Here is a 25,378-nt window from a genome sequence, read left to right on the forward strand (position 1 = left end):
ACAGATTTATATGAACATGTTTGTTCACGAGATAAGATATATGAGCACACATCATAAATGGAATATGCGTATTTGACCACTTCCTACTTAGAAAATGCAGAAGTCAAGTTCCAGTGTAGCTAGTTAGTGCCACTGATTTAAAGGCCATGCTAACAAAGTTATGCTTATCGCTTTGTTCCCTGTCTAGACTAGTCAATTTTCCTTTTTTTTTTTCAGTCACAGATTGCACTGCTAATGCTGATTAGGCATCTTGTAAATTCATGCAATTGTTATAGGGACTCCAAGTGAGAGAATATGGATATTCAGTGTAAATTCATCACTACTGCTGGAAAATACAGCTTATGCTCTACTAAGAGCAGATCAACAGAATCATCTTTCACACAGGGAATGCAGAATCGGTATTTTAGTTATGCTATAATAAAAGCTCATTCATAAGTTCCTCAAAATACCAGAGGGAAAGCTCTAGAGAGCTAGGAGAAGGGGAAAAAATCCCTCAAAAAATATATCTCTGAATGCTTATGCAACAATAAGGGAAAAGTAATTGAAGGATTAATGGAAACCTTAATGCATTATCTGTGCAATGAAAAAGGCACAATGAACCATGCCTAACCTCTTACTTTCAAATTACTTACAAGAAGCAAGTTCTAAACTAAATTTAATGTGAAATAATCATTTAGAAAAAGGCAAAATAATTATGTTTTCTTTAGTGAAAATTCTGAACACAGTTACTATAAGACAGAAAGCTTCCTCCTCAGCGTTCTCTCTCAGGGCCGAGAAAGATGCCCAAAAAATTAATTAATTATTTTTTTAAAAAAAAAGATACTTTGCCTACTCATGTATCTTGAGGAGCTTTTTAGAAGTCGTGTTGTCCTCCCCAGTTGACTGAGGCTGCTTCAGGACTGCATTATATTCTTTTATCTTTTGTATCTAGATTCCTGTAAATATAGCTTAGCTCATAGGAAGTGTTCAATTAAAAGCTCGAGAATTGGTGAAATGTATTTCATATGAAAAAAAAAAAACAAAAGAATTCTTTCAAGGTCTCTTCTATAGCATCTGCAGAGATCTTTAATCGCAGACCCCTCTCACGTCAGCCACAGAGCTTTCCTGCGCTTCACTAAACCATTCAGCAGTTACCCAGTCTTTTCGCTCTATCTCAACAAATCCTTATTTTCCAAAAAAGCTCTCAGTGTTCTGGCTACTTCTAAAACTTAATGGAAATATTGCAAATAAATGAATACTATCCTGAAGTTCAGACATTAAGGATTTACAGTGCTTTTGGTGTGTTAAGAATCACATCCTTTATCCAAACTCGAGAAGGTTTCCAGGGCGGACACAATGTATCCTTGATCTTGGTCCCACTGGGGATCCCACTGGCCACCTTTGTGGGTGCCAAATCTAGAATGTGGTTTTGTTTTGGATTATTATGCTAATAAGTCTCTGTCATTTCTGATTAGTATGAGTGTCCTCAGACACCTGATCCCTGACCAGCCACTGGGCTGGCTCCGCATTCTTAGTTCTGCCCACAGACCTTGTTCTCGTTGTCTTTCTAATTCCCATGGAGCCCTGAAGATCATATTTCTCTGATCTCATGATCCTCATGTAATCCGCACAGTACAGGGTAGTGAAAGTGCTGAACCCGTCCCCACCCCTTGACCCACTTGCAGGCCATTTCTACTCCACTTGATCTTAGCCAAAAGGCCGAGAAGCGATAGGCCATTTCTACTCTAAGGAATCCTCTGCAGTTCGGAGCGATGCTGGCACACATTTCTAGAAGAAGCCATGAAGAGTGGCAGAAGCAGAGCAGATGGATCCACTATGGATCTTCCGATCCTTGAGCTGCCGTCAGCCAGGCACGCCATACCACACGGTACGTGAGGTGCTCTGGGTGCCAAAATGCTCCAGCTGCTGAAATCTGTGGCAAGGGAAGCAACTCACACTGAAATAAATTGTGAGCCAACAGATTCTTTTGCAGACGAAGACCTGTACTCTTTCTAAAGTTTGATATTTGTGGCCAAAGGAAATTAATTCTTGATCACTTTTCATATTATTTTGATCTTGACACTAAAAGGTAATCAAATCCTGTTTGTTGGCTTTTTTTGTTTGTTTGTTTGTTTTGTTTTATTTTTTTTTTTACTTTCCTCTGCCTGTTTTTTATGTGGCTTTCAAAGCCTTTGGTGGGATAGCCCTACCAACCCATCTGATTCTCCACCGTCCTTCAGCTGACACCCCATGCTAGGGTCAAGCTGCTACATGCACTGTCCCAAAACCTTTGCAAGTATATGCCCATATGTTGGCCTTTGATCCTATGGCTGGCTGCCACCTGGAAATGGCCTACCTTCTTCCTGTCGCTTTCCAGGACCATTTAAGGCCTGCTTCACCCATCACCTATTCCCTGACGCCTTCTCATCTTTCTTCAGTCTTTCTCACTGCCCAGTGCCCACAGCAAGGACAGGCTACACTTTGACACTACGTTAGACTTAGCCCTCAACTATAAGCCCCCTTACTGGAGCACTGTCTCCCCGATTAGGCTGCAGGCTCCCAGAGGATGGGACTCATGTGAAAACTGCACTGTGTCCCTAGCCCGGGGCTGAGTGGATAGTCAGATCTCGCTGCCATCCTGTAAGTCACCCAAATCACTGTAGAGCTGGAAGGGACCCCGGAGGTCACTTAGTCCTACCCCCTCGTTTTGGGGGGGAGGAATCTGTCACCCACAATTTACTCATCAGTCTACCTGAAAATAAATGGTCATTTATTAACCAGTTTGCATTCACTGCAGCAACCAAATCGTAGTTTCCACCAGGATTTAGTAAGCAGAGGTTGCAAAGAACAGCAGGTCAGGTAAACACTTCAATAACGTTCTGTTACGTGAACACAGGAAACGAACCTACCTGCAGCTCCAACTGAGCAGGGCAGCATTAGAGGAGAGAAAAATAGTTACATTACCAATTGGATTGGAAGACTTCCCTTCAGTTGGTCATTACCAATCTGGATAGAAAAGATGAAAAAAATACATAGCCCTACTTTTTAGAATGTGCGAGTGGAAAAACAAAAAAACCCAAGAGCTCAACTAAGCCTGACCTCCAAAAGCCACATGTGACGTGGCTTTTGCTTTGTCACGAGGAACCTGGCACCCAAACCAGTCACCCAAAGCACTGAAGGATAAGAGCACAGTCCGAGCTACGCTATGCTTGTACCACCACAGCTTCGCTACGTGCGTGGGCTTTCAGTTGAGGTTGGCTTGGTTTTTTTTCTCTTTTCCTTTTTCCTTCCAAAAAACTGAATCTTGTAAGCATCTCTCTGGACTTGGTGAAAAATCATAATTAGAATGGCCAAAGCGGAAAAGACAGTCATGGAGCAAGGAAGTAAAATGCAGATTGGGAAATAACGTGGAATAACGGAAAATAATGTAGAAGGACAGATGGGGAGGTATTCATTCATAGCTTTTTGCCTTCCTGGTCTATATTTACGTATGTTTACATAGCCTTTTGAAAGGATATCCGTGGAGCCGAAAATATTACACATTTCCATCAAAGGATGCTTATCAAGGCTGCTTAGCCTCAGAGTCCTGACAACCTTTCAACATTTTTATATGGCTAGGAATGTTTAAATGTATTTTCACAGAAAGGCATGGACTAAACTATTTTTCAAGGTCCCTTCTAGCCTAGAGGCAAATAAGAAGACCAAAGGAAATACAGGCTACACGTACGCAAGTGAAAAGACCAAAAGAAACATAAGCTAAAACAATCCCCTCTCTAGAAACTGTAAAGCCTGGGAAGTCATACAAAAAAAAAAAATCTCTTTCATCAGTATAATAAAAGTATATACCCTGCTGTCACAGGCAGGAGTACAATTGTTTTCTGGATGTACACCAGTCAGCACATGCACTCATCCCACAAAACCCTAATGTTCTCCACATGCATCCCCTACAGGAACTAACTCAGATTCAGATGCTGTCTATGAAGTAAGAGTACCACACATCTGACCTGGAAGCCACGGAGGCCGTGTGGCCGCATGGTCTAGAGTCAAGACGCAGGCCCCAGGAGTGAAACACTGACCAACTCTCCAACCTGGTGCTGAGCTTCCAGCTGTCCCGAGTGTGTAAACTGTACCTGCCATATCAACTTGGACACGGGTCCTTTTGCGTTGATGAGTAATGACATTTGCCAGTCTCCCCTTGGAAACTGTAGACAACCAAATTCATTTACCCGAAATTAATCTGAGAGCTAGCATGAGGCACAGATTCGAGTGGCTTTGGTGTAAATCATGATTATGATGGAACATCCTTATTTCCCCATTTCCAATTGGTGAGTTTAGGGATCCAGGGAGCTATCCTACTTGAACTACACTAGTCCAGAAGCTGCCAAAAGCCAGGCTTCTGCATCATTACTAACTTGACGGAATCTAGGACCAGCCATTCCAGCCAGTCACGGGACACAAAGACACTGAGAAGTAGTTAGTACATTCTTCCTAGATGAGGGGACGGGGCGTGTGGTAGGCTAGATACAAGATTTCAGAGTGGATGGTGAGCAAGCTGGGAAACATGGCACCTAGAAAGCCAGCTGACTGGAGAAAGGGCAGCACCTCGTGAGGGAGGAGCTCTGCTTCCCACTTACTCGGATACGCTTGGCCCTGCGCATGTCATCGGCCGTCAGAGCGCTCTGCGGGGGCAGCACGCTCTCCTCGTGCTGGGGCTGCAGGTGTAGGCTATGAGTTTCCGGCTCATGCTCCAGGGAAGGCTGGGTGTCCTGTGGCAGCGCAGGGATGGGGAGAGTGGTCTGTTCTGGTTGATCCAGCCCATTCAGAGTAGCTGGCTCAGCCTCATCGAACTGTTCCTTGGCGGAAAAATGTAGCAGGTCCTGAAATTGCAACAACCAGGAATTATTTCCACAGCTAGAGAGAGACTTGTGCTAGAGAGAATGTCAGCTAAGATTTAGAACTGCTGCGAGTTTATAAATGACTAGAGTTGTAATGCTCAGGAAAAAAAATTCTCCTTCTGGGAAAACTATCCCAGGTTAGGTAACTATCCACAGGATGTAAAATCTAGGAGACGTTCCAGATGGCTTCATGAGGAAAAGACTCTGACTGGAAGAAAGATCATTTTAACTGTTTAAACTGATTAAACAGCACCCCCCAATAATATCTCTGGACAATTTCAAATCCTTTTGTGAGGAGCAGGCAGGGGGGCGTTGCAGAGGGAGAAAGAATCTTAAGCAGGCTCCACGCCCAGTGCAGAGCCTGACCCGGGGCTCGATCTCACAACCCTGAGATCATGACCTGAACAGAAATCGAGAGTCGGACGCTTAACTGACTGAGCCACCCAGGGGCCCCCAATTTCAAATCTTGAGGGCATCGAAGTTGGGTTTTTGTTGTAACACTCAAGAATACGTTTTTGTTTTTGTTTTTGAGAATGCATTCTTCCTGCCTTTCCCATCACCCTTTGGCTAACACGCAGCCTAGCACCGCCGTGGCAGGACCATCAGCCTGCCTCTGGGAGGTATCTGTAATCGCCCTAAGTGCCCAGAGCAGGCGACGAACAAGGAGTTCCTCCTCCCCCAGTACCTGTGTCCCGTCGTCACACTTGTCCCCATTTTCGCTGGTTATCTCCAAGCGGATAAATTTTGGAGGGCGTCCTGGCCGTCGACCAGGGCCAAATCGCCTCTTGCCTCGTCCCCTTCCTCTACCTCTTGTTCTGGGGACAAAAGGTTGAGTTATAAATAGTCACAGCTACACAGCACTCCCTAACAATTTCCCTCAGTGGTGCTGATGAGCCCCAAATCTTGATTTCCTCTCATTTTATTACTTTTCCTGATTCTTTTTTCTAATGGGGACAACTATTTTGATGATACACAGTTTCTTTTTTTTATGTGGATTTTTTTTTGTTTTTTTTTTTTTTTAAGATTTTATTTATTTATTCATGAGAGACCCAGAGAGAGAGGCAGAGACACAGGCAAAGGGAGAAGCAGTCTCCCTGCAGGGACCCTGATGCGGGACTGTATCCGGAAACTCCAGGATCATGCCCTCGGCCAAAGGCAGACGCTCAACCACTGAGCCACCCAGGCATCCCATTTTTTATGTGTTTTTTAAGATTATTTACTTATTTATTTATTTTTAAGATTTTATCTATTTATTTGAGTGAGAGAGAGAGCATGAGAGAGAGAGAGAGCATGAGCCATGGGGGAGGGGCAGAGGGAGAGAAAGAAGCAGACTCTCTCCTGAGCAGGAAGCCCAACACAGGGCTCAATCCCAGGACTCCAGGGTCATGACCTGAGCCAAAGGCAGATGCCCAACCAACTGAACCACCCAAGAATCCCTAACTTTTTTTTTTTTTTTTGAGAGAGAGAGAGAGAGACAGAGCACTCATACAATGGATTGGGAGAGGGGGAGGAAGAGGCTCAAACAGACACCAGGCTCTAAGCACAGATTCCAAAGTGGAGCTCAATCCCACCACTCGAGATCGTGACCTGAGCCAAAACCAAGAGTAGGCTGCTTGACTGACTGAGCTACCCAGGCACCTTGTACTTATATACTTTACTTATACACTAAGTATCTCATCTTTGCCATCAATAGAGCCTAGAGATCTCTTAAATTATTCAGGAAAAAAAAGGGGGTTTAAAAACTCAAAGCACTGACACCATTTTGTTACTGAAACTTCTGAAAGCACAAACATATCTCCAAAATGATGTGAGAAATGCATACAGAACTGAACATGTTAAGCCTTACAGCACGTCCCCAGAGACGAGATTCCATTCTCTCCCTCTTTTCCCCCCCCTGCTTCACTTCCTGCTCCTTCCAAGAAATGTGGCTAGATTCAAAAAAACTTTCTTATTTTGCTATAAGTTTCTGGAAAGTCAAAACACACTTCTAATTCAACTGTTCCATAACATGCCTAGTAAGCACCAAATAAACTTCATCTCCTTGAACAGATTTCAGGCATACGAAAATTCCTTAATAAAGGAATTCAGTCGGTGTATCATTAGAATCTCTTTTCAAGGATGAACATGTGAGAGGATTAAGAGTACACTTACTTGATGAGCACTGAGTAATATATGGAAGTGCCGAATCCCTATATTGGACACCTGAAACTAATATAACACCATGTGTTAACTCTACTGGAATCAAAAAAAAGAAAAGGAAAGATGTGCGTGTGTGTGATATGTATAAAACTGATGAGATCATGTTTTATTTCTCCACTCATCTATTTAACAATTTAACAAGAATTATATGCTGTTCCAGAACTTTTAAAAGACTCTTTGGTATAGAAAATTCTGAACCTACGTAAATGTAGAGAATACCATAAAGAACCCAATGTACCCATTACCTAATTCCAATACTTAGCTATTCATGGCTAATCTTTATTTCTCATATCTCCAGTATTTCCCACACCGACACATACCCATTAGATTATTTTGAGGTAAGTCCCAGACATCATTTCATCATCAAATATTTCCACAAGTATGTCTCTACAATATAAGGACTCTTTTATGTGTATAATGATACACCATATATATATATATATATATATATATATATATACACACACACACATATATATCATAATATCATTACCATATCTTAAAAAAATATTATAGCTGCTCAGTGTTATTAAATCTATTCAAAAAGTTCAAATTTTCCTAATTGTCTCAAATTTCTTTTTAACACCCAGCCAATAAATCTTTCTATATGCCACATCACGCCCTAGGCTAGGCAATAAAGACAAGCTCTATGTGACAATTTTTATCCTCAGAAGTCTAGTAGAGGGCAGCAGAGCAGCAAAACCAAAAAAATCACAATACAATTTAAAAGTGCTATAATAGAGCCATGAACGGAGTTCCACAGACATCTGCCAGGGAGTGATTTAATGCCCACTGTGTCCTCTGCCCACCTCAGACATTTACTCCCATGGTCATATCCTAGACCTTGTCATCCTCGATAAGTGCAGAGCCTCCCTTACCCCACTTCCATGCACTGTCCACTTCAATGCTATCTCTAGCTTCCTAGCTCACGCCCTCAAGTGCCTGGACTCAACAATCCTTCCATCTCATTACCACCTCCAATCTAGTCCTTCGGTCGCCTATTTGCAGTCCTACATCCCCTTGCTCTTTTCTCTCCCTTCTTCCACACATAAACTCCAAAGTCATTCGCTGTAACCACTCCCTTGTGTATACGCTCCTGATCGCCACCCCTACTGCTGTTCCATCACTCTTGCTGTGTTGGAGAAACCACCACACTGCACAGTCCCCTTCCCTGGCCACTCTGCACTGGCATTATTACAGCAAATGAAGCTGGACGGTGACAGATGGCCATGCCAGTGGTCTCACTTTAACAACAGGACCATGAACCTCCAGTGCGCTCTTAATATCACAGGCAGTCACTGCACTTTCCTAGAACAGAGGCTTTCCCACTTTCCTAAATGCCACGTCACACTCTCTCCTCTCTTTCCAAATCCTGTAAAAGATGGCAACCCTACACCTGTCTCATTGGTACCGCCTATTCCAAAGCACTCTCATTCTTCACTTGTACTGTTCAAATAGCTTCCAACTGGTCCCCTGCCTTTCCTCTTGCTCCAATGAAAGTGAAAGTGACATTTTAATTTTCATCCAGCATGACATTTCAACATATACGTCCACAGAACCCTTTGAAGATTTCTTATCATGCTTAGAATAAAATCCAAATTTCTTACCATTACTCACAAGGCCTACCAGATCTGGCCCCTGCCTACTCCCAACCTATATGATTCTCTCTCATCTTTTTTTGTATGGTAGAATGAAACTTATGATTTAGTTTGATGAAGGAATTCTACTTCTGAAAAAAGCTTGCAAATCAGAGATGCAGAATGTGTGCTATCTCAAGAATTCCTACCCTAGAAGGAATTTAAGGGGATAGGTTTAGCTAAGGGGGAAGGATTTCCTATTGCTGTGCACTCTGGTTGTGCTGGAAAAGAACTCAGCAGTAGATGAGGATGGGGGCAGGGAAAGAGAAATGACAGATAAGAAATTTCCCTCTGCAGCCCACCTGATAACCTGTCTACACACAGAAACATCCGTTAGTTTACTGACAATATGGAAATGAATATGGACCTTTAACAACTAAGTTTGTAAAACCTTCTCCCTTGTGATACCTGCTAAACACATCCAGTTTTTCATCATGGGAATTGAGATGCTGTTGCAACTGCTCCGAGCTTATAAATCGGCGGTTACATTCATAGCAGGGCCAATTCTTCTCTTGCTCACGAAGAACTACAGTCACAGGAGAGAAATCATAATGGCGATGATCAATAGACAGCAATAAAACTCAAATGCCCAGTAACCCCACCATTCTCATCTCATGCAGCCCGGGGCTCATAAACATAGCGTCTGCTATTTGTCTTACCACTTTGCTATAAAATCAAAGGCTACAGGTGGACAAAGAGCATTTTTTAGGATCTTATTTTCGGCTGTATTCATGTAAGACACCCAAGGAACAAACTCAGTCATGCTACCCTTTCCCATCTCCCCGACAGACACTCACACAGAACCTCACCACACTGGAAAGACGGAAAGTGCTACAATGGAAATCTGTATTCAGAGAACTTAGTGATCCAGATCCAGGGTTTGTAAGCCGAGGACCCACTGTATCACAAAAAAACCTTAAAAGTCAATGCCCAGTATAATTACTTTAACAAAATGTTAAAGTATCTACTAATGTTGATGATTGGCACGCCCAATCCCAACATTTCCACTCCTGAATGCGCACCAACAAAAATAGGCACACATGTTCACTAAAAGACATGTGTAAGAATGTTCACAGTAGCATTCTTCAAAATAGCCAGCAACTGGAAACAACCCTGTTTGTATAATAAAGAATTAGGCTGGTTTTTGCCCCTGGTTCCTGGCAAACAACCTCTAAGTCTTTGGAACATCCCACATAAGAGGAGTGTCATCGTGGTAGTCTTTGACCCCACCTGAGTGTCTGCTAATACAACCCAGGACAGGGGTCCCTGTGTCTGTAACCATCTGATTGCAGGGCTGGAGCTCTGAGCTGGGTGATATTGGCCAGGGAGCAAGAGCTGGAGAGTGAATCCGATCATGCAGCCAATGATTCTATCAACCATGCCTATGTCTTGATGCCTCGATAAAAGCTCTGGACACCGAAGCTCAGGTGAGCTTCCCAGGTTGGTAATCATACATCAACGTGCCATAGAGGTGACATGGCCTAGGGACATGGAAGCTTCATATTTGGAACCCACACAAACCTTGCCCTGAGTACCTCTTCATGGGGATGGTCCTGAGGTGTATCCTTCATAGTAAAACTGTAATCTTAGGTAGAGCACTTTTCTGAGTTCTGTGAGTCATTCTAGTAAATGATCACACCTAGAGAGGCTCTAGCTCCCTAAACTGTAGTTAGTCGGTCAGCAGTGCAGATGGCATGGGGACCCCAGAGCTTGCAGCTGGTAGCTGAAGTAAAGAGAGTCTTGTGAAAGACTTAAGACTTGTGCTTAACCTGCAAAATGTGACCTAACCCAGGTAAGTGTCAGAACTGCCCTGCACAACCCAGATTTTCAACTACAGTGAAATATATGGATGAATTATAGCATATTCACACACTAGACTACCAAATAGCAATGCGGATGAACACATTACAAAAATATGCAATAATATGGATAAATCTCAAAACATGTCGGGCAAAAGATCCTCAGAACATATATAATTCTAGTTATATGAAGTTTGGTAATGAGCATCCATGGTATTAGAAGTCAGGATATTAGTTATACTTGAGAGTGAAAAAGGCACAAGGGACCCCCAAGTACTGGGCACGTTCGGTTTCTTGATCTGGGTGCAGGTTACACAGGTATGTTCACTTTGTGAAAATCTTTGGGCTGTATCCTTACAATTTGTGCACTTTTCTGTATGTAAATTATGCTTCAGTAACATTCACATTAAAAACAAAGTCAATGCTTGCCTTGCTAATGTTCTCAGGGATGATTAAATCTAGATAGAGATTGTCCTCAGGTCTAGGTTCTAATTGAGTATCTGGAAGTTTTCATTATATTAAATGCTATTTTCCAGCCACTCATGAAAGAAATGTAAATATGTCACTGTCGATTTGATCCTAGAATAAGACAAGGATGTGTAGCTGAAAAAAAAAAAAAAAACCTATTGCAATACCTTCTTAATATATTGAGATTGGAAAATTGGATGTTGCATAATGATGTAATATATACAATTTAGAATTCATATAGAAAAGAGAAAAGACAAAAAAGTCCAACCACCTTTCCTTTCTTCCTCAGAAATGTCATGAATTTTCTGGTTCACAAACTCAGCATAGGATGCAGCATACCACACCTGCAAGAACCAAGCACATCATCAAGAACTAAAGGACATCACCAGATGTACTTTGCATGCTTAAATTCTTTCTGCTGCTTACACCAAACAAGTCTGGCTTTCCCACAACCCACGAAAAACAAACAACAACAACAACAAAAATCCACACTGTGAGCTGATCTCTTTAACACCAGATGGTCAGTCAGGAAGTCCATTTGCCAAGACACACTCACTGTGTGTTTTCTTTTTCCTTTTTAAAAAAAATTGTTTTTGTTATTAGAACAACTTCACAAGACATAATAGTAATAGTCTCTTCATCAAAATAAAACACAGCCTCTTCTGGTTGTTTTATCTGCATGTAAACATGGGTTTTTACACAGCTGGAGTCAGAGTGACATCCACCACAACATGTCACCAAACAGCTCTTGCTGGGATCACAGATGATGATTCCCAACGCTACCACATCCTCCTGAGTCTCTTCTTCCCTCCCTCCCCCATTGGCTGCCTCTGCTCAGTCTCCTTGTCTGGCTCTTCTTCCTCTCCTTCCTCTCTACGCAGCCTCAGAGCTTCATCAAATCCAGAGCCTTCTTATTTTTCCCTAAAATGGTCACATCCATTTCCAACCAACTCTAAATTAGTATCTCCACCCAGATTCTCCCTCTCTGTTCCCTCTGTGTATATCCTACTCCCTGCCTAGTATTTTGCACTGAACTGCTTCACAGACGGTTCAAACTTGATATATCTAGAATTGAATTCTAGATGCTTCCCTATCGCACCCCCCACCCCTACCCATCTTCTCCATCTCAATAAACACCCTGCCTTTCACGCAGCAGTTCAGACTGGAAACCTAAAAGGTATCTTGGATTTCTCTGTGTTCTTCTGTCATTCTTTTGGGAAGAAAGGTGTGAACTCCTCAGATGCTCTCCATTCAGTCTTCTCCCACCATGATCCATGCCAAGATGAGCTAGCTCTTGCCTGGTCTTCTAACGGGTGTCTCCTTTTCCACTTCTGCTCCTTCCGATCCACTCTTCCCACAAGAGCAGAGAAGGCTTCTTAAAACACAATCGGATTTCATCTCTCGCATGCCTAAGCAGCTTCTTGCTCATAAAAAACCTGCAACGCTCAATGAAGGGCTCGAAAGGGCTCCATGACCTATTCCAGCTCCTATCCCTCTCGCTGTCTCCCTGCTTGTAGTTCCTCACACAGGCCAAGGTCTGTCCCACCCCAACCTTCATCCCTGCTCTTCCACCATCAGGAGTGTTGGGTTCTTCCCCTTGGCCTCCCCTGCCCCTTCTATACCACTGGCCCCTCCCTTCCCGATCCTCAGCCCTCAGCCTAATTATCCTCTCCTCAGCAAGGCCTTCCCTCTCCAGCATTTATAAATTGGTCCCTTTCCTGATACCTGCTCTTTTTGGACCATTTGTTTCCTTCATAGCACTTAACCACTCTGTGTTATTACAGCTGACCCTCAAATAACAGGGGTAGAACTCCCTGGGTCCACTTACACACAGATTTTTTATAGTACAGTACCATAAATGCACATCCTCTTCCTTATGATTGTCTTAATAACATTTCTTTACTCTGGTTTACTTTACCGTAAGATAATACATACCACATATGAAGTATGTGTTAGTCAACTGTTTATGTTATTGGTAAGGCTTCTAATTAACGGTAGGCTATTAACAGTTAAGTTTTTGAAGAGTCAAAAGTTACATGTAGATTGATTTTTCAACTGCTTGAGGGGGCAGTGCCCCTAATCCCATTTTGTTCAAGGGTCAACTGTATTTTTTTTAAAGATTTTACATATTTATTCATGAGAGACACACAGAAAGAGGCAGAGACAAAGGCAGAGGGAGAAGCAGGTTCCCCATGGGGAGCCCGATGTGGGACTCAATCCCAGGACCCTGGGGTCACAGCCTGAGCTGAAGGCAGACACTCAACCACTGAGCCACCCAGACATGCCTGGGTCAACTGTATTTGCTTACTTACATCCTTCTGCCCACTTTCCCTCTAGAATACAAGCTCTCTGAACACAGGCACCAGTCTCTTTTCCTAGTGTCTAAAACACAATAGGAGTTCAATATATTAATTACTAAATGAATTAACATGTATAATTATTATGGAATACTATTTTAACTATATGGAAACATTTATATCAAGACTCCATTTTTAAATACGGAGTAATATTCTACAGAGTCTGTGTTCTATAATTTACTTGACCATGACGTGTAGTTGGATTTTGAGATAATTTATCATTTTGCTGGTATAAATTCTACCCTAGTCCAGCAATTCCAAGATGTATATTTTTCATATTTTAACATCTCAAAAACCATCTCATGGTCCATGGCATTTTGCAATCACTGCGGGGATGTAGTTTCTTTTACTAACTGCTCATTGCTCCTGCACAAACCTAGCCAAGCTCTTTACGTTGTTCTCACCTCATTCAGTTATGTGCCCCTCTGGCACACCATGACTTAACACTTGACCAGCAATGCGAAAGAAGGCAAAAAAATAAAAAATAAAAAAATACATATATATATTTGCCATCTGCCTGAGGATGAATAAAAGAAATGTCAAAGCAATGCAAGGCTGGTGTGATCACCTTGCAGGACCCCTGTTAATACATCAAACATCAAATTGTCTGAAACTTCCCACTGACTTCATCAAAAGCCACTTAACTTCCAAAGGTAGGTATTTTAATTGAGGAAAAGACATAAATGGGTCCAGTCAGTAGTGGGAAAGCACAGGGTTGAAACTTGTACAGAAATGCCATCAATCATTTGGGAAAATACCCCAGAGGTGATAGCAGATCACTTATTTTAAAAATAATACAGCATCATCAACAACTTGATGGCACAGAAGATGACAGATATACAAAACACAAACGTCCATGACAAAGTAAAATAGTGATTCAGTTTAAAAAAAAAAAGACTGAACACAGGCAGTTTATACAGTAACCAATTTATTTTGCTTATATGTGCCTTTTTAAGTATGCAGAAATATAACAGGATTTCAAAATTATCTCTAAATAAGTCTAATACAGCTCCTGCAGTAAGTAGAAAATTACTTTTTGGTGATAAAAATAAGCACTATAACCTAGCTTAGATAGCAGCATTTTTATTAATGGCGTATAAAATAATGGTTCATCTTAAAGTCATGGGTGTTTGAATCAGTGAAACACAGCATTATAAAATTAGAATGTATCTGGCTCTATCTTTGTTTATAATTATTTCCTCAGACTAATTTTCAAGGATTAGGTTTATTCAGCCAAGAACATTTTTACTATACACTGCCAGAAATATTTTATAAAATATTGCAATTCTGTGACAAATGTCCCTATTTTTTAAACCTTCACATTCCCTGTACTGTATCCATTTATTTTTGCTAATTTAACAAAAATAGTAACTCATAGTTGTTTTAAGGGTTTAAAATTATTAACATTGAAAAAAGTACTTAACATTTCTTTACTAAAAGTGTTTCTCTTCCAAATAAAGTCAATTCCCAGCATTCATGTGTCCATGTGGATACCAGAGAGGTTAGAGGTATTTTCACTTAGTTTTCATTTTCTTTTTGTAAGATTTATTTATTTATTGGGGGTGGGGGGAAATAAGGGCAGAGGGAGAGAGAGAGAATCTCCAGCAGACTCCCACAGAGCACAGAGCCAGACAGGAGGCTCAATCCCATGACCCAAGACCACGACATGAGCCAAAGTCAAACACCCAGCTCAACCATCTCAGTTTTTATCCTTTTTTTTAAGGTTTTATTTATTTATTTATCTGAGAAAGAGACAGAAAAAGAGAGCAAGCAAGGGGAACAGCAGAGAGAGAGAGATAAGCAGATTCCGCACTTAGTGCAGAGCCCGCGCGGAGCCCGACCCAGGGCTCAATCTCAGGACTCCAATATCATGACCCCAGGGCAGCCCGGGTGGCTCAGCGGTTTGGCACCGCCTTCTGCCCGGGGCATAATCCTGGAGACCCGGGATCGAGTCCCACATCAGGCTCCCTGCATGGAGCCTGCTTCTCCCTCTGCCTGTGTCTCTGCATCTCTGTCTCTGTGTCTCTCATGAATAAATAAATAAAATCTTTAAAAAAAAAAAATCATGACCCCAGATGAAATCAAGAGTCTGATGCTCAACTAAATGAACCACTCAGGTGCCCTCAGTTTTTATTTTTAACCTTTTAACTTGTATTACAAATACTTCTCCCATTCTGTTGCTTCCTTTTCATTCTATTGTTTTGGTTGTTCATTATGCTGAACTATTATATTCTTATTTAATTGTTTCTGCCTGTCTTTACCTCTACAGTTCTATCTACTGCTTTGAGAGAGAGAATAATCTCCCCTCCACAGGCAAGAAGTATTCACTTCAGTATCAAGAATTTATTGGGGGGCGCCTGGGTGGCTCAGGGGTTGAGCGTCTGCCTTCGGCTCAGGTCGTAATCCCAGGGTCCTGAGATCGAGTCCCACATCGGGCTCCCTGCATGGAGCCTGCTTCTCCCTCTGCCTGTGTCTCTGCCGCTCTCTGTGTGTCTCTCATGAATAAATAAATAAAATCTTAAAAAAAAAAAAAAGGGAATGTATTGGGATAGATGATGTGAGATATGAATCCCCTTTTACAAAGACACAGGTCTTATACAGCTTTTGAACAAAGTCTAGGTCTTTGTTCTCCCCCTAAAGACATACCTATTTCTCACTTTTACCACATCGAAGCCCTGTGTAATTCAATGTTCATTTACTGATAAAATCATTTCTCATCTCTTTTTCATCTATATCTGGAATGTTCCCTTAGAATCACAACAGAATTTTCATTATGTCATCAAAAGTTAATATTTAGACAAATTCCTACAGAGTTATCCCCCCAAAAAATATATTCCTGAAATCAGAAGTCAGTGCCTATTATTTGGGTAAAATGAAGTATTGAAGCAAAGAAATCTAGCCGGTACACCTAAATTCCATTTTTTTGAGATCCCCTGTTTCCAGCTAATTCTTCAGTGTGTAAATAATGTTAAGTGACCCCAACTTTAATCACTCCAAAAAAACCAGTCTGCTCCCCAAACACGACTACTTCTTTACGCTAGGGCCTAATGCCTTAGTGGAGGCCTTTGACAGACCCAAAAGTCATGTACTTTTCATTCTGTTTTATCCATAGGATTGTTATAAGTGTACTGTACACAGCAGGTACTCAACACATAAGTGAATTATAAGGAAAGGACCATTTTTATAAGAATCCCCCTTCAGAGGAAAAAAAAATAAGAAAAGCATTAAACGGTCACTATTCCTAACAAAGGTACCCCTGACCCAGCACTATACCTTCAGTTCTTGTTTGGGTTCTACGTTCTTTATTGTTGTGTAATACACATGGTGGCCATACTGGTAAGCCACCAGGTTCTGCTCCAGGTGGTTCTGGGCTGGACGTACAAACATCATCCAGTTACAAAGGGTCTCATCAGACAATTCAAACCACAGGTCTTCATGCAAATCCCTGTCTTTTCTGTCCCCTTTGTCAAGAGAAACCTGTAACCAAAGAGAAAACAAAAAGCCATACCAAAAAACAAAACAAAACAAAATAAAAACAAAACTTTTAATATGATATACATTAATGTAATAATATACAAAATACCACTCCTTAAAGTAACCACATATCCTGATCCTTCCTTTTGTATCTAGAAAGATACAGTGTCTTTGCCAGTGTATCTGGCAAGATTGTGTCTTGCCAAATATAAAAGGAAAGGGACACTTTTTGAAGACTCACCTGTAGCAGAATCACCTGGCAAAATGTTCAAGTTAATAATATCACTGTATAGCTTTAGGTGAGGCTTCATCATTAACACATCAAAAAATACTACAAATAAGCTGAGAAATGCAAGCAAAATACTCTCTAGTTCTGTAAAAGTTGCTTACTTCAGGGATTCAACTGCCTTTATTTATGATGAGTACCTTCGTGATATGTATTTCTCTTTAAAAAATGATATTCTTTCTTGAAGGTCTTGAGCATTTACCGAAGAAAACTTCCCCATGACAGCAAAATGACTGCTCAAAAAAAAAAATCAAACCCCAAAAACTCTCCCTTCCTGCTGCCCTTTCTTGGTTCTCCAGAGTAGCTCTCCAAGAAGCAGACAACACAGGTGTTGGACAGAAGCAAGAGCATCAAATGTAAAGAAGAGAGATCAATATAAATATACTTTAACATACAGTGAACTATTCTTTAACAAAAGATTCAACAGGACAGACCTGTTTCAAAAACTGACAAGGGGTTTTCCTGAAAATGTTATTGGTACTTAGCAGATTACACGAGTCTACATCAAATTAATTTAAAGAATAAAAGAAAAAGTGGTCAAAACCCCTATTATGGACTGAATTGTGCCCCCACCAAATTCACATGTTAAAGTCTTTACCCCTCAGTATGTGACTATATTTGGAGATACGGCTTTTCAAGAGGTAACTAAGTTAAAAGAGGTGATTAAGGCATCAGAGTGGGTCCTAATCCAATCCAGTTGGGGTCCTTACAAGAAAAGGAGATAGGGACACATGGAGAGACACCAAGGATGCGTGCACACACAGGTTAAAGGCACGCAGACACAGAGAAGAGATGTTTGCAAGGAGAGAACAGAGGCCTTAGAGGAACCCCACCCTGCCGGCACCTGGCTGTTGGCCTTCCAGCCTCTAGCGCTGTAAGAAAGTAAATTTCCATTCTTTAAGTACCTCCGGTCTGTGGTATTTGTTACACCAACTCCAACAAACTAATCTGGCCCCTAAGAGCTACACCTCTCAAAATTATTCATATAATGCTTTAGGAGACTGAGATTGCGATCTCCAATTTAGTGGTGGGAGGGAAAATGTTTCCATTCAAAACATATTAAGCAGGAAAAAATAAATAAATAAAAATAAAACAAATTCAGCAGAGAAAGGAAAATACTAGCAAACAACTGTTATAGAATTGAATTAAGAGAACCAGTAAGAAAACACATGCGCCTTTAAAAGTTATCAAGAGCAAGCGTGAAATATGATAAAGCATAAATTACCTTCAGATGAATATAACAGTCTTTCAGCTCAGATTCCCTGACGAGGGGTCCCTCCACAGGGCCAAACTGGGTGCGCTTGGGAATGCGCCTTTTGGAGAACACCCCTCCGAGGAACCTATCGATGTAGAGGACCAGGGGGAGGCTTGCTCTCGCTCTAGTGAGCACAGGCCGGTTAGGGATGGGATGCAAGGGGCCATGCTTTGGGCACACTGAGGAATGTGCATTATTACACTCCTCACACCCTGCAAAAGAAAGAAAATTCTAAAGTCAAATTCCTCAACATCACTTGATCTCAGACACAAAGTTCTAACCTGAAAAATCCCCCATATCTAAGTTTGCAAGACCAAATTCAATTGACTACTACAGTTATACCCCTCATTCAGGTGTAGTATGTTAGCTTTCATAGACCAATAAAATCCCGTCCTGTTCCTCTGAAACCAAGCAGAATTAGCTTGTGCCTGCCAAAAATAATACACAGGCAGTGACTTATTTTTCTACTGGAGATTAAGTCAAACATAGCCCCGTAAATTCACAAATCAATTATAACAGATCTGAAGAGAGAAAAGAAAAAAAGAAGAGCTTATGAGGATAAATGCTGCAAAATCTGATGAGACAAAATAGTTGAATTTTAGACTTTGTAAATTATATCTCAGTAAAGCTATTTAGGAAACCCTGACAATACCATTCACTCAGTTTCTTCAAAGGGAGTCATAAAAGCCTCATTACCTGGGCACGTCTAACTCAAACAGAAGAGGTGCTGTACAGTTGGAGACCTCAATGCATATTGCGTGAAGATAAGGCTAAAATGAATGAATTTAGCATTCCATCCTTCATTCTCTTGAGTGACACAGTTAGCCTGGCCCAGACGGGTCCCATTTTCAGCTCCTTCTAGGAATGATCACTTTGCACTAAGCATCCATACTCACTCTTTCCCAGGGGCACCCACCTGTAAACTAACTGCCAGAACTAGATGGAAATGGCCACGAAACAGAGAAAAGTGCCTGGACCCCAGAGGCACCATACTCATGACCCTTAACACATTAATTATTTTGCCCAACTCCAACTGGGTGATGACCTGGCTTGGGAAATAGGAACTTCCCATTTCTCCTGTTCTTACTATTTGTAAGATAGAGTAATTTTATGGTATTTGACTAAGGAGTCCACCTTGAAAACTTATGAATTCAAGGAAAAATAAAACGAGGAAGTTCTCTATTGGATATGGAAATGAGCAGTGGCCCCATGCACATAGGCCTCACCATCACCACACAGAAGGTCCCAGGAGCCTTGGGGAGACCACAGAGCTCTGAACAGCCTCAGTAACTCAGATAAATGAGATAAGAATTTTGCCATAAGCATGAAAATTGATACCAAGGAGCAATCATTTGGCAGGTGGAAGCAGGAACCCTCCCACCCTCTCCCAAAGCAGGCCGCAGAGCGAGGCAGTCAGCCTTCTGGTTAACAGGGGGCACACTGGCACCAGACCACCTGAGTTTGAACCCTGACCCTCCAAACAACCGAACACGACCTCGGGAAAGCTACCCACCCGATCTTAAGACTAAGGAAAGCATTGATCAGCTTAGGAAATGTAAAGACTGGGGCCTGGAACATAACAGGCATGTTTAAAAGGTTACCATGAAGAGAGGGGAGGCAGCAGAACACACTTGTTAAAGCTGAAACAGCCGAATAGCCCAGGAACATCCCAGAACCAGACACACTCACCCTAGTGGTTTGACAGCGCAGGCACCGGTGTCAGAGACTTGGGCTCCGAGCCTGACCCACCACTCACCCCCGGGGTGACACGGAGCGGGCTGCCTAGCCGCTTCTGACCTTCGTTCCTCCTTTGGTAAAATCGGAGCCCCCTGGAGAGCATCAGGCCTCCGGGGCAAGCCGGCACGAGCAGAGCACGCGGCCCGGAGTCTGCACACAGGAAGCCCTCGGCAGACAGCAGCCGTGTCCCCGGTGCCCGTGCTCGCACACGCTCGCGGGGCCAGCTCCACTTACACAAGTCATGCGGGTCGAAGGGCCGAGGCGGATCGGGTTCCCAGTCGTCCAGGTCTGTGTCCTCACCATCCTCCTCCTCATCTTCCTCGGTATCTTCATCCTCATCCTCGTCCTCTTCCTCTTTGGCCTCCAGTCTGCCCAGAGGGTTCTGCAGAGTTGCCAAAGGGTCTGAACCGTCCACACCCTCAATGGAAGGTAACACCTGGTTATGCACGGGTAATGAGGCCTGGACAAAGTGTAACCGGAAAGTTAGCGCACGTGTGCTTTTAGTTAGCTGGTACACACACGCGCACACACGCACCCAATACAAGGTTGCGGTGGGAGAGATTCTCCACATCAGTTCCCTTCATGACCTCGAAGACGAAACTCTCCATCTCTAGGCTGGAATGGATTTGCCTTCGCTGCGCTGTTGCCCCAAGGCGGGGAAACTGGTAGGAAAGCCCGGGTGCTCCCCGCTTTGGGCCTGCCCTGGCTCCCCAGACACTTCAAATACATAACAAGCTTTCCATACCCTCGCGGTGCATGTCGGGTGTCCTGTCTCAACATCTGAACTCAATTTTGAGTCAGGGGATCCCTCCTGCCTTTTCAGGTTGACCACAACACCGTGTATGTAGTGATCCGACCTGATCTTCGACCATTTCACTTTTAAAACTAAACACGTGGGGGATCCCTGGAGGGGCTCAGCAGTTTAGTGCCACCTTCAGCCCCAAGAGTGATCCCGAAGTCCCAGGATCGAGTCCCATGTCAGGCTCCCCGCATGGAGTCTGCTTCTGCCTCTCTGTGTGTGTGTGTGTGTGTGTGTGTCTATCATGAATAAAAATAAAATCTTTTTTAAAAATTAAAAAAAAAAAAAACACTAAACCAAACGCATGGGCAGCCTGGGTGGCTCAGTGGTTTATCGTGCCTTCGGCCCAGAGTGTAATCCTGGAGACCCAGGATCGAGTCCCACGTCGGGCTCCCTGCCTGGAGCCTGCTTCTCCCTCTGCCTGTGTCTCTGCCTCTCTCTCTCTCTCTCTCTCTCTCTCTCTCTCTCTCTCTCACGAATAAATAAATAAAATTTTTAACAAGTAAAAAAAATAAAATAAAAATAAATGCATGGTAATAACACCCAGGTGGTAAAATTCAGTGGTCAATAGCCCTCCTTTCACACCCTTCAGAGAGGCTAAGGCTTTTAGGTAAGTGAGAGATGCTTATTTGTTTCAGGTTGAAGTTAGTCTTTTGCAAGTAAGACAAGGTGTGGGGCATGTATTGGGTTACAACTACCTTACCAAATATACTGGCAAAAAATAAATGGCACCTTAAAAAGTTCACTGCCCAATAAGTGTCACAGGGTTCTAGGGAACCCCAGATTCCTTCATTCAATCTTATTTCTCCTTCCCAATTAGCACCATAAATCATACTCAAGCCACGTCCCTTTCCAGTTCAATAAATAAAGCAAGTTTTTTTAATGCCTACTCCACTTTTCTTTATCTTCCTCTGTTGTTGTCCTCGCCTAGAATGTTCTTGCCTCGCCAATCTTCCAAATCCTGTTGGGTTCCAGTGTCTCCATCAACCACCCTTGAGCACTCGAGCTCTCCCTGACTCTCCTCTCCTCTGATACCTGTAGCATCTGGAGTCATAGAATCCTGCCCTACAGCCTCGTTCAGCCTCTGCGCCAACATTTCATCACCTCACCAGGCAGCCCGAATCATTTGGACTCATTCAGGGATGGTTCTGTGGGGTCAAGGTCTCCCCGTGCGCATCTTCACACGGTGGCCAGGACCTGCACCTTTTCCCTCGAGGGACATAGAATCAGTGAAGACACTGAGTCCTTCAAATATTTTAAGACCAAAACCACTAATTTGCCCAATTGTTTTCCCATGGCCCAGTTTCCAGATCCCTCATCATTCTGTTGTCTTCACTTATCCCTTAATGGATTCCACATTTTTTAATGAATATGGCTTCAGATTACATTAACATTCATGACAGCCATTGTTCTACTGCTGACCCACTTTGAACTGGCAAATAACTAAAATCCCTGAGTCCTTTTTTTTCCCTCACATCATGCTATTAAGCCATTTCACTCCTCCTCATGACTTAAATAGCTGAGTTTTACTTAAGTGTATGTGGGGGGTAGGGGGGATATTGCATTTATCACCAGTATATTTCATTTTATCACTTTTTCTCTTCTTCCAGTCCGCCAAGATCTTTTAGAATCTTGATTCCGACATATCACACTTTAGCTGTCCCTCATAGCTTTGTATTCATTGCCAAACACCATCCAGATTTCAATTAGTATGCATTTTTGCGTGACCCCTTCTCGTCTCTCCAACTGCACATCAGGGAAGTAGACCATGGGCTTTGGAGCCACGGAGACTTGGATCAAAATCCTGGCCCTACTCCTTGGCAAGTTAATAAACTTCTCTGAACCTCAGTTTCTTTATCTGTAAAATGGACACAGTAATACATACGTCACTGGTTGCCATGAGGATTAAGTGACACTGTACATATGTGAGGCCAGTAGTAGGGTGTCTGGCCTTTAGAAAGTGCTTAATATTAGCAAGAATCGATTACTCTTATCATAAGTTCTTTAGGGACCGAGATATCACATATATCGTCTGCAACCTTACGAGACAGCTCACACGTAGCAGGGATTCAATGAAGACTCATTTGTATAAACATGTTTGGCCCTTAAGAAATGACATCAACCCCTTCAAGCATGTAGAGAAGCTCTACAGTATTCACAGAGGATTCTCTTTCAGTTGTGCTTCTAAGAACTCCTTAAACTCCGTGAAGACGCAGCATCGTGCGTGTACACAGAATGTGACCTATCCGGCAGCTAAAGATCATTGCCCGACATCTGAAACAGGCTCCAGAGAGCGGATAAAACCAGTCACCTCAAAATAGCATGCGCGTGCTTAAACATGCATCCATTTAACCCAGGAGCCAGACTCCTCTGTGACATTTCATCTCTGGCTCAGGGCCTTTCAGAGGCTTTATGTAAGAGGACAAAATTCAGGGAAATGCTTCAGCCTCAGTGAAAACAGAAAAAAAAAACCCACTGAAGTGGGACTCCCCAAGGAAAAGAGCAGGAGGCTTCGGGCAATGAAGCCGCATGTGCCACCTCTCCCCCTGCACCCCCTTGCGCCCCCCTGCACCCCTTCCCATCCCTCCCCCAAGCTATTCTTGCTGCCTGAGAGCTCCATGCTGTCTCGCCCCCTATTCCAAGCCACTTCAATTTCAGGCCAGCGTTTGTGATGAATGTTATCACACCCTGAACAAACTACAGCATAGATATCCACCTTGACTCTCATACATTCTTTATCGCTTTGCAGAGCCAACTGAAAAGAATGAATTCAGTAATCCAGGGTCAGCCCAGTGAAGCCACGATGTTTTTTTTTTTGTTGATTTTTTCCCAATAGATGCTGCTAGAAAGACTGCAGTTAGACAAGGCTACCGCTGGCCTCTCGCCACCACTGAGAAAGGTGACATTAACATAGTCCCAACAACATCCTCCCCCCTGGAGGATGCTGGAACTCTCCTAAGAGGCTGCAGCAAAGACAAGGCTTGAGAACACATCCACATTAGCTTGAAGAACTGACGCTAAAACAGAGGCTGCATGTAGCCCAGAATCACAGGGGCCACTGTTGGAAAGGGACAAGGGAGTTCATGACAATCACTTCTGGGTAACCACTGTGTATTCCTACGTAGCACAGGCCTTGACACACAGTAGGCACACCTTACACATTTGTTTAAGTAACAATTCCAATCTGACTGGTATTTCAGGAGAGCTAGGCATGTATTTAAATTCCTTTGAGGTTGGGTAACATGACCACACTGCTCCTAAGTGACAGGGACGAAATTCAATTTCTGACTCTGCTTTTTCCACCACATCGCAATTGGTTCCTAGGGAGTTGAGTCTGTCCAAGGAGGGCGCCCAAGGAGGTACACATCACGCACACCTTGCATACCAGAGCCACAAGGTAAGCACACCTGCTCCTGAGGCACCAGCCAGGCAGCAAGGATAGGAGCTGTGTGTGCCAATTTCACTTAGAGGAAGTGAATGAGCAGCGAAAATACGTTAATCCCGTGCACTTGGTCATGCACACTAAGACATGGCAAAAGGAAAAAGAATTTGTAAAACTTAGGGTATACTTTCTCCTTCCCACCTAGCATCACCCTCTGTTATTATTTCTGAAATGTAATTTCAGAAATAATGCATTGCAGGATACAATTTATCTGAGAAGTGGAATATGAAACTACATTGGACGGCAGCAAATACAACAGAATGCTTCTGGATCCCTACTGAGACCAATTATCAGTGTAGCATATTTCCTTCTCAGTGTGTGGGGAGTCACACATGTTCACTTTCAGAAACAACGGGGAGACTGCTTCTAGGTCCAGAGACTGCCAGTATCTTTCTTAAGGACAAGGGGATGCATTTATGGAAAAGGCTTCAAGTGAATTTTGCTACCACTATAAACCATTGAAGGGGGGTGGGAGGAGGCAGGAAGCATCCATCATCTGTGTTGAACTCTCTAACTTTCTATCCTGAATTTTTCCAGGTCACAGAATAAACTGACAATCTCGGAGGTATTTATTATAGCCAGAAATAAAAACCATGCTGGCTGAAAGGAAACAGCAGTAAGGCAAGGTACTAAGCCAAAAGTTACACTGCCTTGTAATGCCAGGGTTCATAGAGCTATCTGCCTACAAAACATGAGACGAGCAGATTGTTTCTGGAGATTAAAGAAGATGAAGGGCTCTTTGAGGTGCCAGTGGCAGCAAAAGTTCTAATTAAAACCATGCCTTAATATTAAAACAACAAAATGCCATTTTGGCTATCAGATTAGCACAGTTTTAGAAGAATGCAAATACTCAGTGTGGCAAGGGTGAGTGTAAATAGGCATTCTCGTGTATTGTGGGTGGGAATGTAAGTTTTTTCAGCATCTGCAAAGCCTTTTAGAAAGTTTTATCAAAATAACTTTCCCATTTATAATAATAAATTTCAAACACATCAGAGAGAAAGAATAGTATAATAAACCTGATGCACCCATCACTCAGCTTCAACAATTATCA

The 25,378-nt window shown here is 42.7% G+C and overlaps 1 protein-coding gene across 6 annotated transcripts in view; it reads right to left on the reverse strand.

Annotated features, from left to right (window-relative positions):
- PRDM10 (PR/SET domain 10) overlaps positions 1–25,378 on the reverse strand; it is a 96,244-nt gene that overhangs the window by 24,431 nt on the left and 46,435 nt on the right. For 4 of the 6 annotated variants that reach the window (XM_072822712.1, XM_072822711.1, XM_072822714.1 and 1 more), the window contains 7 exons: positions 20,321–20,546; positions 18,320–18,561; positions 16,608–16,811; positions 11,249–11,321; positions 9,119–9,236; positions 5,560–5,689; positions 4,614–4,856 (listed from right to left, as the gene is read on the reverse strand). In XM_072822712.1, the coding sequence (XP_072678813.1) occupies positions 4,614–4,856; positions 5,560–5,689; positions 9,119–9,236; positions 11,249–11,321; positions 16,608–16,811; positions 18,320–18,561; positions 20,321–20,546 (1,236 nt within the window). The remainder of the gene's footprint in view (positions 1–4,613; positions 4,857–5,559; positions 5,690–9,118; positions 9,237–11,248; positions 11,322–16,607; positions 16,812–18,319; positions 18,562–20,320; positions 20,547–25,378) is intronic. The other 2 variants (XM_072822713.1, XM_072822710.1) reach the window with 1 other exon arrangement.

The sequence above is a fragment of the Canis lupus genome, chromosome 3 (genome assembly GCF_048164855.1).
Source record: "Canis lupus baileyi chromosome 3, mCanLup2.hap1, whole genome shotgun sequence".
In the NCBI taxonomy this organism is placed as follows: Eukaryota; Metazoa; Chordata; class Mammalia; order Carnivora; family Canidae; genus Canis; species Canis lupus.